The sequence below is a fragment of the Emydura macquarii genome, unplaced genomic scaffold (genome assembly GCF_026122565.2).
Source record: "Emydura macquarii macquarii isolate MOO-44397 ecotype Brisbane River unplaced genomic scaffold, CSIRO-AGI_Emac_v2 contig_1253, whole genome shotgun sequence".
In the NCBI taxonomy this organism is placed as follows: Eukaryota; Metazoa; Chordata; order Testudines; family Chelidae; genus Emydura; species Emydura macquarii.
The window spans coordinates 44,899,347-44,912,734 of NW_027131390.1; the positions used below are offsets into that span (position 1 = coordinate 44,899,347).

General features: G+C 38.7%; 1 protein-coding gene across 14 annotated transcripts in view; it reads left to right on the forward strand.

Moving 5' to 3' along the window:
* Positions 1 to 13,388, forward strand: part of AGAP1 (ArfGAP with GTPase domain, ankyrin repeat and PH domain 1) — a 600,162-nt gene that overhangs the window by 405,867 nt on the left and 180,907 nt on the right. For all 14 annotated transcript variants that reach the window (XM_067548649.1, XM_067548652.1, XM_067548650.1 and 11 more), the window contains one exon: positions 11,125 to 11,293. In XM_067548649.1, coding sequence (XP_067404750.1) covers positions 11,125 to 11,293 — 169 coding nt within the window. The remainder of the gene's footprint in view (positions 1 to 11,124; positions 11,294 to 13,388) is intronic.

The window sequence follows — 13,388 nt, forward strand, 5'->3', positions numbered from 1 at the left end:
AGCCTGACATCTTTCATAATCACTAAATTCATTTTCCTTTTCTTAAAGAAGGAGAAAATATATACATAAGCAACCTACATTTTCATGACTTGATGGTGACAGTTTTTTCAAGAACCTTAAACCTGCCCTTCCCTTAGTGTGCCTAAGGGACTACCTTGATAGAAAAATGGAAGGGATAATGAGAGAGAACTTTTGACCTGCAGGTTTCACAGTTCACCGTGTCTACCTATTCATCTTACATGTCTGTCTTGCCTTTACAAAGGACCCATGAGAGTTTATCTAGGCATCTCTTGCTTCTTAATGGCATAGTGCCATGCATCAGGGCTCCTTGTGTATATTCTCTTGGATACTTGCTGAGTAGTGCTATTTTAATGGTGAGGGACAAGCTTGTGTTTGAAGCCTCTTTAACTGAGCGCCATCCTGATGAATACCTGTTCTGACACCCATCTACCTTTTAGGGTTTCTTGCCAGCATGCCACAGGTCAGCAGATGACAGAGTCTTAGCTGTGGTTGTCCCCAGTGTAGAATGTTCTTTCCCTGGATCCACTTCAATCGTTCACTTCCCACCTTTTAAAAATGAGAGATGAAAAAGTAACTTTTTCTCAAGGGGATTTTAATTTGTTTTATATTTGAGTCAGTTTGTTTCTATACTTGTGTTTTTTACATCCCTGCACAGCACCATGATAGGTTGTGGGAAAGGGTGGGTTTTATAAACACATATCATCATTATCCTGGTTATATGGGGCATGTGCTTCTTAGAAAAGTGCCTCTCATCAAAGCTCAGAATTGTCTTTGTATTTCAAGGAACACAGTTTATTTTGAGAATTTCTGAACACTACTCTGAAGACTGCTAAGGAGATGCTCCCAACTTCGTATTCCCAAGATTTCAGTTCTTACATAGTTTTCTGCTAGTAAACTCCGACTTGGCACTGAAAGCTATTCTTAGGGCTTGTCTCCATGGGGACAGTCAGTAAAGTTAATCTGAATTAATAAAAGGTATGAATTTAAAGTGGATTAGTTAAACTGTATTAAACCCCTATGTGGACACTCATTCAGAATTAAAATGGTCTTAATTTAGTTTAGGTTACTGAATCTACTTTAAATTCACACCTTTAGTTAATTCAGATTAACTTTCTTTAGTGTTCCCATGTAGACAAACGCTGAGATTCCCAAACTGAAAACCAAAGCCTAAACCTTATTAGGGTAGAAACAAAGCTGCAAGGGGGTTCCATTCCAAAGGTTCATCTCGTTTCAGAATAAGGACAAAGTGGGGGAAGATCATCTAGTTCCAGGGTGCCTGGCTCACCATTTACCATAGACATGATGGGTTCAAAAGTGTCTTAACAATTCTGGTATCTCCCACCATGCGAAAGATGGCAAGTTCCAACATCTCTGTAAAGGAAGGGTCTCCTCTTCCTCATGATGCCTGTGGGAAACTGAAACCATTTAATAACTTTCTTCTGAGAAAAAGTTCCCATGGCTTTACTCTTGTTATTTCATTGCCTTCCAAAATAACCAAGAATTAAAGGAAAATCCTGCTGACTGGCCTTATAAATCCCAGCTGGCCATCTAGCACCGGTATTTCTTGGGTACGTACCCAAGAGAATGGTTTAACTGTATACAGAGAATAGCACTATATGGAGGCAGTGTGGACTGTAATTGTGAAGACCTGGGTTCTGTTCTGTTCTGTTCTTGGCTCAGCCATTGGCCTGCTGGATGACCTAGGGCAAGTCACCTCATCTCTTTGTGTTTCCATTTCCCCATCTGGAAAATGGGGATACTGATACTGACTTCCTTTGTAAAGCGCTTTGAGAGTTATAGATGAAAAGAGCTGGGTGTTTTTATTATAAAGTTCGGAGATCAGAGGCATAAGAGCAATGCTTCTATTATATCTTGCTCCCATTCGAGATATAGACTGTTCAAATGACCTTCACAAAGATTGTTGGCATTTTGGTGGCGCTACAGCACTGACTGAAAAAAGAAACTTAATCTGTGTCCAGACAAGACTCATCTGAATAATCTCAGGCTTGGAATCACTGGGTGGTATCCACAACTCTGGAAATCCATTTTCTTATGAACAGCACTAACTGAGAGGAAATGAGCTCATTTCATCATTCGTAGAAATGTAGTTCATGTTGGCATAATGATAGAAAGAGCTTAGGAATGATTTTTCCGTCATCCAATAAAGTAACGGTGTTGCGATAGCGGGGTATAAAACTTCCATGTGGTATATAAATACTTTTTTTTGGAGTATAAAACTACCACAACAATACTTTGGCCTGTGAAATTCTACAGGCACTGACTGATCCCCTACAACCTGTCAGAATTGAAGTGTTGATCCATGCAAAAACCATTGAAATGTGACACACATAAGCGTTGCCAACTCCAGCAATTTTCTCACATGTCTGATTATATTTAGTGTTGTTCTTAAAGCCTTACCTCCTCAAGTTGTGAGATGAAATAAAGCTGGGATTCTCATGTTAAAAACAAAACAAAATATGGTGCTGCAGAAAAGCTTGGAAAGGGGGAATTTAAAAACTCAATGGGCAAAAAGAATCCAAAATGTATTATTATTTTTAGGCCAATCTTATAATTTTGGTGACCCGACTGATGATTTTTGTAAGTATGGGACCTGGCATTACTGGGTTCTTGCAGTTTGCCGGTCGTAGTATTTAAATGCTATATTGGACAACTGGATATATGAATAGCTTTGTGCAAACATCTGTGTCTGGCTATTTTCTTGCTCAGAAAAGTGTTTTCCCTTGAACTGTTTCTCAGCCCCACAGTAAGTATCATTATGTTGAGTTAACAAAGTCACCCACACTCTCCTGGTGATGGTAGTCAATGAAAAAGAGTTTGTTTCAAATGAAAACGCAACTCTAGATATTGGCAAAGTCTGGAATCTCTTCTTGAATACCTTTCTGGGAAGGGCACAAGTAAACATAAAATCAGGTCATGTTGAATAGCTCTGGGGATTGATCCATAGATAGCTGTGTTTATGACTTCATATTGCTATGTACCACTTAGGATGCAAATGTACTGTTTGAAAACTTGCATTCAGGGAAAACCCTGGGAAAGGGAAGTGGACAGGGTAATTTTAGGGGAGGGGAAATGTATGTTTGACAAAATTATCAATGCTCAAATTTGTGTTATAGTTTATTTTTTTCTGTTAATATGTATAAAACATTGGACTAGATGGAAAACAGACATGAGAGAACACAACATTTTGTCTAATCATTGCTGCACATTAGGTGTTGATACTATATATCTTCCATACAAAAATAATTGTGGATCAGTTTAATAACTTCTGTCATTAGTTACAATTCCCCTGGGCTCTTACTTCTGTCATACTTTGATACATTACTACTGTTATTTTGTAGAAACTACATGGTAACCTCTCCACACAAAAAAATGATGGAGGCTGTGCTACTTTACCACCTTATATCATGATAATATGGGATATAACCCATCACCTCTCTGTGTTTTCAACTAATATATATATATATTGTGTGTGTGAGCATGTGCACTTATATAGAAAACAAAAGGATTGGTAGAGCGTTAGAGGGGACTGTGGCAGGAGATCACTCATGTAGTTTGTTGTTTACGGGGGGATGTGCTCCTTTGTTTTCTTGAAATAGTGTTCTGCAGTGAGGATTAGGTTTTTTGTTTTTTTTTTTTAAACTAAGGTATCCTTAACCAAAGCAATCCTTAAGGTAAGACTTGCAATGTGGGAAAACTGTCAAGGTAAGTAAATTTTAAATCCTAACAACCTTAATAGTGTCCCTTCAAACTGAGCGTAGCCCTAAATGAAATCACGACTGCACCTGCTATGCCAAGTGAAAACTCATGGCAAGCCATGTGCATAATGAAATGTGGAGTTCTTAGTGTCCTGTATAATGGTCAGTAAGCTGTACCATAAAAGACTCCCACTTAAGCAGTCTGTGCTTAGGGTAATGAAGACTGATTATTCCTGCTGTTTCCATGTAACTAGGCCTATGACTGGGTAGAGATTCTCCTTGTTTGTGCATTAAGTGACCTGTGAATATATAAAGCATATTTAGCTTGGAATCCATTTGTTTCAGAGCATATGACACAAGATTTATCACATGTAATTAGTGTAGGGTACTGCAGTGCACGTGGAACGATTACTTGCAGAACAGTGCAAATGTGCAATATGTAATAGATATCAGCAAAGAGTGAAGCTCATTGTCAAAAAAGATAGGTCGGAAAGTGTTCAGTTACTTGAACAAGTTGCAAATTGAAATTGCAAAAGCCAAAGAATTGATTTATGAAGAGATGCTTTATGAAACTCAAGATCCATTTCTAGTAGAACTAACTATTATAGATATAAATGTTGCATACATTATCTGTGATAGACAAATTGTGATCTAGTGGTTTCTAAATGTTAGATCTGTTCTTGCTATGTAATCTAGTGAGAGCTAGGGGAAGGGAGGGGCAGAGACAGAATAACCTCAGATTTCCATGAAAACGTGCAAACTCTGAAAAATTAAATACATTCAATATTCTGTATGTTTGAGATCTGGTGCTATACATTGAAAGACTCTTCCTGTCTCAGAGCACCGATTGATCTGATTACTACTGTAGTATAAACACAACGAATGTTTTTGTTTTATTCCTTTAACTTGCTGGTCTCAATTCCCAACATTAATAGTAAAGGAACAAGATGACCTTCTTTTTGCCAAGACCCAGAAGGACCTTTAGGTTGATCAGAGTATTTCTAGAACAGACTGACATTTGTATTTTAAAATGATTAATTGTTCCCTAATGTTATTTTCTCGGGAGGTAACTTTGTAGTACCTTTTAAGAAATCACACTGTACTAAGATGTTAAAGGACATAATGTCCATATCTTTGTGTGAGCTGGCATTTAGGAAGAAGATTCTTTCACTGCTACTTGCACAGAAACTTGTGATAAATATTTTCTTGTGTGGCTCATAAGATGATTGTAGGTTTGTTGCTGAGGTCTCTGCAAGGAATGGGGGAAGTGGAGTTGGAGATTGTTGTTTTTTCTCAGGTGTGCCTGTGGCCCCAAATGGAAACCAATCAAGGTGCGATTTATGTTCATTAAGTGCTTGTCAAAACTGAAAAATTTTCTAATCAACAGCAATCTAGCTGAGGCCCCCTATATGGCTGGGAGTGTCGCCTCCGCAGTATCGGCTATTTGCCTGTTACAACTCTAGGCTAGAAATCCGCTGATGATTACATTAGGCTAAGCTGCGAAGTAAATGAACCATGTCTTATTTAGGTGCAACTAGCTTCAGTGTAGTCCTGCCCCGCAGGGCACTTTATAGCGTTTTATGGCTTTAAAATTAGTGTAGCTTCCCATTTGCTGCAGGGTGCTGCATGTTATGCCTTTGAACTCAATAAGCAAAGAGAAGGGGGCCTTTTGTTTTCCCCCCTTATTTTTTCCTTCGCAGTTTAGCAATTTTGTTTTGCATCTTTTCCAGACGGCATTTTGCAATAAAAATGTCTGACTGCCATATACACACAAAAGTAAGGCTTCAGCATTTACCAGTCCACGTCTCGCACCCGCTCCTGACAAAAGAGTTGTTGCTGACAATGAACAATAGCTTCGCAGGTTACCACTCATGGCTCACTAAATCAGAATTGTTCTCTAAAATGTGCCATCTTAATCTTAGCTATAGTGCAGGAAGGGAATGCAAGAGAGAGAATGAAAATCTGAAGGACCAATTTCTCCCAGAGCTTTCTGAGGAGTGTGGGCTGAAATTAGGTTTAGGCACATGAATTTTGTGACACACAGCAACTTAGAGATGAGTGTTTTGGTGTTCAGCCTGGAGGAAGAGTGTCCTCGACCAAAGAGCTATCATGATAAACAGTATGTGTATTCTGTCGTATGAGGGGAGGGATTGTGGAGGAAGGTTGCTCCAGCTATAGACCAGCCAAGCACAACCAGAGGGAGTCCTAAAAATCCCCCACTCTCAGGCCTCCCAGGGAAAGAGCTGATATGGTTTATATGCAAGAGGGATCAGACTGGAATATTGGACCTTTCACTGTAACTTCAGAATTGTCTAGCAGAAGAGTACAGGTACACTGTCTCACAGCCCTGGTCTCCTTTGGCAGCAAGAGTCTGAGATGCTGTCCACACCAGTACTTATACCCACAAAACTTTTGTCGCTCGGGAGTCCCTGAGTGACATAAGTTTTGCCGGTGTAAGGGCTGGTGTAGACAGTACTACGTCAACATAGCTACCACCACTCATGTAGGTGGTTTTATTATGTCGGCGGGAGAGCTCTCTCCCGTCGACATAACGCAGCTACACAAGCACTCTTACAGTGGCACAACTACTGATACAGTTGTGCCGCTGTAAATTTTAAGTGTAGACTATCCCTGAGTCTAACTCAGTTTTGTATATCACATAAAGCAGTGCAGAACTCTCCTGATTAGGCTCCCAGGATCTGTAGCTATCTACTTCATAATTTCATTCCCTTTTAAAGGTCTCACTTGCTTTGCAATACTCAAGCTCGGAGTCTCTGATTCCTTGCTCTTTGTATAGTTATTTACAGCTGTGCAAAGTAATCGCCATGGTAGAATTTTACACCTACTTTGCAAAAGTGTTAATAACCATAAGGAGCAAGATACTAGAGATTCAAGCCCTCAAATGTAGTGAATTTTAAACCTGAAGTAAGTTTATTATATTTGGTATCTGATAATTCAGTTTGCGTATTTTGTTTGTGTGAATACTTTGTAACATTTCACTAGCTGTGCTTAGAATTTAGCCAGGTTGTAGAAACAAAGGTGATTTTGTGCTTGTGGATATTGACCAGTGGCAGTGGTAACTATTTAAATATGATGTAGCCGCAAATGCATGGAGAATGTCATTGCCTAATAAATTAAGTTTTGAAAATAGAAAAAGTGAAATGCAGCTGATACTCTGGGGGTAGTTATTTGTATTTCATCCACAGCGTACTGTGCTACGAACTTAAGTCATGTTAAAAATACAGTTTCTGCCACAAGGAGTGTATAACACAGATAGGCAACATGTGGAATGGAGACAACATACAGCATGAATGAGCATGATCCTATAGTTCTGTCTTTAAAATAAAGTCTGTGTGTGTCTGTGCAGAGTAGCTTGTGTAACTCCCGTCGACTTTGTAACTCCTCTTCTATGTGGCATCTTAACTGGACTACGCCACTTGAGGGGGTGGTTTTAACGTGTTGACTTGCAGATCGATTGAGCGGGTCTTCACTGACCACTCAATCGATCCAGATAGATGGATCTGACAGCGGTATATGAAGACGTACCCTGTGTCTTGCAAGTATTGTAACTCCTCCAAATCTAGTGGAGCTATGTTCTGATTTTTTCTTATTTGAAGTGGTATTGAAAATCACAAAGGCATATTCTCATGTGCAGAAAGAAGTGTAGAGAAGAAATTAAACTAGTATGCTCAATGTTGTGTGATGGGAAAGGACATTTTTGTGGTTCCTTTCTTAAGTTTTGAAAATTAAAGTTTGATTTTTCCGATAAACAAGATTGTGTGCTTCTAGGACATGAATAGTGGTTTTGTTGAAGAATTCTTCGTAGCGGTTTTTATTAGATTGTTTTTTAAAGGATTCTAATTGTTTTGGGAATTAAGGTATGATACCTGTACACTTGAGTTCACTGTATTTTGTTTGTGTGTACACATTTTTACTTAAAATATGAAAAAATGGCCTTTCACCATTGAGAGAGAGAAGCCCACATGAATGTATATCGACAGTGGGGTAACACTTTCATTGCCATTATTTGTTCCAGTCAGTAAGAGATGTCCTTAAATAGCAGTATTAAATATTCTTAGGATAAGGCCTATTTAGAAAGCAAAGTCATACCTATCTCTTTGGTCAGTCAGTGTGCTTGCCTAAACAGCTTCCATCCATTTCATTGTTTAACTTAATTCTGTTTCCATTTAGAGTTTTTCTGAAAAGAAAGCTGTATTACTGCATATAATGTCTTTTCACAGAAGGCAATTCATTTTGAGGTGTTATCAAATAATAACATTTTGCAACTTCCACAAGTATTTGTCGTTTTTATGGCAATCACTGGTACTTTAGTGGTTAATTTAGTCATATAGATAATAGTCACTTGCCTTGAGTAGTGAAATTAACACTCAATGGCATTATATTTGAGCAAACAGCTAAAGGTGTAACCGCAGGATGAAGAGCAATGAGAATCAATATAGTGAGTGTATTTTTAGGGATTATTGATTGATTGATGAGTTCTAGGCTTAACTTCAAGTACCAGCATGCCCCACAGCTGACTAAGATGAAGTCGCCAGTTACTGATAACTCTAGGCCATTATCTATGTAGTATTTCACAAGCTCAGAGATTAGATGAAGACTTTTTTTTTTTTTAGATAAAGGAGTTGTGTATGTGGTGGTTACAAAATCTGTTACACCTACCAACCCCTAGTAAAATACCATGCATTTTCCCATGTACAGTGCTGCTACCAGCCATTGCTGTGAGAATTGGACACGACATTAATTTGATTCAGTGCTGCACATTATTCCTGTAGCGATCTGTTCGGTACACTGAGGCACTAATGGCTTATCTCCTTCCCTCAAAAGGCAGCTCCACAGAAGGTGGTAGCCATGTTAAGCTGTGTTTCTGTCAGCGAGCTGAGAGTCTCTCTGACACAACTCTCGATTGCTAGCAGGTTTCTCTCATTGCACCTCATTTGCATCTGGGACATCAATTAGCATGTTTGTTGAGGCTAATTGAATGAAACTCAATCATAGCTCTTAATTGCTTGACTATGTGAAAAGAAATCACATTAATGCAGCTAATTAAGTGTATGGCAATAGATGCAACATAATTAGGAGTGAAATGTGAAAAACAAGTGATGGCAAAGGTGCAAGAGCGGGAGTGCGGGGGATTCAGGCACTCCGTTATCTTGTTACCGACGCATTTGGGGAGGGTTCCCTTTGCTCTGGTGCTTGTTTTTTTCACATTGCTGAATGATGAACATGGACAACTTGAGAAGAAAAATGCAAATGGATTTGCAATTACTACTTTTTCAAGCTGTTGAGGGGCAGAAGATGGCACTTCTGGGGTGGCCCGCTGTTGAGTGGGCTCTAGGGACTTGTTAAGTGCTGTTTAAAAGTACTTGGCTTTGAATTACCCTCATGCCTTGTTAAAGGGTTTTTTCCCCTTTTTTCTCTGATCAGCATTTTCTACAACTAACATCTAAGGGAGTTATATCTGTAACATTTGCATATCAAAATCAGACTTGCTGTCTTCTCTTTAACACAGCATATTCCAGATGACAGCAAGACCCTCATCTGTTCTAATCTGACCAAATCACACATCACACTTCTGAAGATGCTGTATTATTTTGTAGTTTTAACTTTAATTCCTCAAGTATAGATCTAAAATGGGTGGATGCAGGACTGGGAGGTAGTTGATATCCTGCTAGAAGAAAGCTCAGTGCTTTCCTCTCCCCTTCTACTGGGAAATGCAGAGGATTATTGTTATGCATCCAGCACAGAATGAAAGGGTCTTTGTCATTTGCATTCAGTACATACATAGAAAGCAATAAAGTAAACTGCCAGTTAATGCTTGTGGGGCTTCTATTTTGTTTTGGACACCTTTGTTTAATAGTAAAAGAATACATATTTATGCCCTGCTTTCCAACATTCATTTACTCTTTCTTCAGTAGTTTATACATCATTTTCAAACCTGATTCATTTTCTTTTTAAAGCAGCTTAATCTGCTCCTGACAGTTTCCCAGACTGAGGGTTAAAGGCGGTGTGTGTCCTTTCTCTGGTTTCAGAATTTGGAGAGAACAATTTAAACTTATCCATTAGCAAATTTCAATGGAATACAAAGTTATTGTATGTTAAATAAAATGTGTCTATTAAAAGAACGCACGCTGAGGTTTAGTCGCTATCTGATTAGCCTCATTTTAGAGCTCATAAGCAATAAATGCCCAATTATGTTCCTCTTATTGTATTTTAATTTGTGAAAAATTGACATTGAACAAGAAAGTTTATACCAAGTGGTTGTTTTATAAAGAGAGCTATTCTTTCTGTCTTGTGTCCAGAAACTGGGGAAGTGAGTTTTTAAATTTTTTGTGTCTCTCTGCACTCTGCTTGCTACCTTCAATGAACTGTTCAGATCCCCTGCCTTCCCCTCCCACTTTATACCATGTGAATATTCACAGCATTCAAAAACAGCCTGAAGAAGGCTGATGAAATTTCTTTATCAAATGGGATAGTTCCGTCAGAAAATAAGGATTAGCTCAGTGACAGAGTTCAGCATGTTTAAACAGAATGTATATTTCATATTGTAACATTTGTGTTGCTGCGTCAAAGGTGAAGTGGGGTTTATGGAAAATACATAATAATCAGCATCTACCAAATTGTCGCCATGTAAGAGTTGCAGTGCCATAACAGGTCTATGTGCCAAACTACTTTAATCCCTCTGCCTTTAATCCAGCCTTCCTCATCCCAACTCTATAGAATAAAGTCAATTACTTAATGGCAAACGAGGGTGAAGAGAACATTGTCGTTATCACAAAAGCTCAAATATTAGCCTGGCAATTAGGAGACTGTGTGTGTTTCCAAAAAGGAGAACAAAATTTAGAATAGTTTCAATCCATTTTATTTGCATATTTGCCTAAGGAACTCAAAAATATGGAACTCTGGTTTTTGTACACGCTGTTTGTACCACTAGCATATAAACCACCTAATTTTTGGCCCTATTCTTAAAATATCTGTAGCTCCAGATATAGTAGCTATTAGTCTGGCTAAGTCTCATGACATGACAGTACTTTTACACTGCTCATCCCACATACTTTTAGAGAATTCTTTAGAATGGGATTGCTTTGGAGAACAGATGCAAATATCTCCTTTTCTGAGGACTTGGTATGGGCTTAAGGAAGATGAGTGTAATGTGCAGTGCTGCAGACTAGTGTTAAACAAGTGGTTGGTTCTGTGAAAGCAGCTGACCGCCCTTTTTCTGCATTAGTATCTGTTTTTTGGTGCATTTCTGTGTTTGATAAACAAGAATTATGAAAATCTTTTCCCACTTTTAGTCTCCAGTTCTTAATATAGTATTCTAATTTTAGGTTTCTTGTACCTTTTTGATTGTTTCTTTGTTTCTCTGCAGGACTACATGCAGAACGTTCATGGAAAAGAAATTGATCTTTTGAGAACTACTGTGAAAGTGCCAGGAAAGAGGCCACCTCGAGCGACGTCGGCTTGTGCACCCATCTCCAGTCCCAAAACCAATGGGATGTCCAAAGACATGAGCAGTTTACATATCTCGCCTAATTCAGGTCAGAGAATAGCAAAACAAAAGACCATACATTCTCTTCCAATGAAATATGTTAGTGTGTGTGAATGCATGCATATGTTCATACATATCTACCTATGAACATTTTCCACAAGAGATCTCAAACCTCTGAGCACCTTTAAACTGCCACCTTTTTATTTATTTTAAAGTGCTTGCTAGTGAAATATTTCCTTATTCCTTTCTATATTACACAAAAGCTCACAGCGAGTATTCAGTCCTGTCCCAGTGCAAGGTTATTGAGTCCAATATCTTGCAGCCCTACTGGGCTACAATCAGGAGATTTGTGAAAGCTGTTTTAGGTTGTTTTTAGACTTTTATAGCTCCATCAGAACCCTACATAGTGGGATCTATGGTAACTGAGGGATTTATCTGTACAGCTGAAATGATACAAAAAAGAGATAAAAATTTTCAAAATAAAGCTACAGAAGATTTCTTAAAACCATTTTTTCTCTAAAATATGTAGCTTAGGCAGAATACATGATGGTGTATTGTAGGTATGAATGATTTGCCAGATGAGTCATTGAGTGCTAACAAAATCTTTCTGACACAACGTTCTGTCTGTGAGTGCATAGTAATCACTATACAGGTAACTCTGTGATATAAAGCTATATGAACAACCATAGCAAAGCACAACAATGGTCCTACTAGTCAAATATCCTGTTTCTGACCGTGACAAATATCATGTGCTTCAAATGAAGATGTAATCCTTCCAAACCTCCATAATGCACCTTTCCATGTAGTAGTATACTAATTGAAGTGTGAAGAAGAAATTTCTTTCCAGCTTCTGCTGTAGTTTGTTTTATAATGTAGTTGCAGACTTTCTACTCTGTCTGTAGAAATTGGTGAAACCATCAGATAAGTGTTGGAGTGGTATTCTGACTTCTAGCCTTGCTTAGATGTGCATCATTTCATACTCCCTACTCTTGCTCATCCGCTGTGGAAAATGACACTCAGTCACTTGATACTGTCACTTCCCCCTCCCTCTCTTATCCAGTCAGTGGTTGGAAGCAGGGTCAGAAGAGGAGCATTTTCATTTGCAGAATCCTCCCTTGCACTGTGCTGCAAAAAGTGAGAGAGCAGCTTCCTTTTCGAAATGTCCCATGCTCCTTTCAACCAGAAGCAGGAAACAGTGGGTGAGGGCAGACACTTTATTTCTGAGAAAACATAAGAATGGCCATACTGAGTCAGACCAATAATCCATCAAGCCCAGTATCCTGTCTTCCAATGGTTACCAGTGCCAGATGCTTCAGAGAGAAGGAACAGAACAGGGTAATTTTTTTAGTGATCCTTCCCCCGTTGTCCAGTCCCAACTTCTGGCAGTTGGAGGTTTAGGGGCATCCAGAGCATGGAGTTGTGTCCATGACCATCTTGGCTAAAGCTCTGGATGAATCTATTCTCCATGAACTTACCTAATTCTTTTTTGAACCCAGTTGTACTTTTGGCCTTCGTAACATCCTCTGGCAATGAGTTCCACAGGTTGTCTGTGCACTGTGGGAAGAAGTGCTTCCTTATGTGTGTTTTAAACCTACTGACTTAATTCTGTGATCCCTGGTTTTTGTGTTACGTGAAGGGGTAAATAACACTTCCTTATTCACTGTCTCCTCACCATTCCTGATTTTATAGACCTCAGTCATATCCCCCCTTTTTAGTCTCTTTTCTAAGATCCCAGGCCTCAATCTTTTTAATCTCGGCTCATATGGAAGCTGTTCCATCATACCCCTAATTATTTTTGTTGCCCCTATGTGTACTTTTTCCTGTTCTAACTTACCTTGTGGGGGATGGGGTGACCAGAACTGCAAGCAGCATTCAAGGTATGGATGTACTATGAATTTATATAGAGGCATTATGATATTTTCTGTCATCTTATCTATCCCTTTCCTATTGGTTCCTTACATTCTGTTTGCTTTTTTTGACTGCTGCTTTATACTGAAAGAATATTTTCAGAGAACTATCCACAATGACTCCAAAATCTCTCTTTTGAATGGTAACAGATAATGTAGACCCCGTCATTTTGTGTATATAGTGGGGATAATGTTTTCCATTGTTCATTACTTTGCATTTATCAACATTGAATTTCA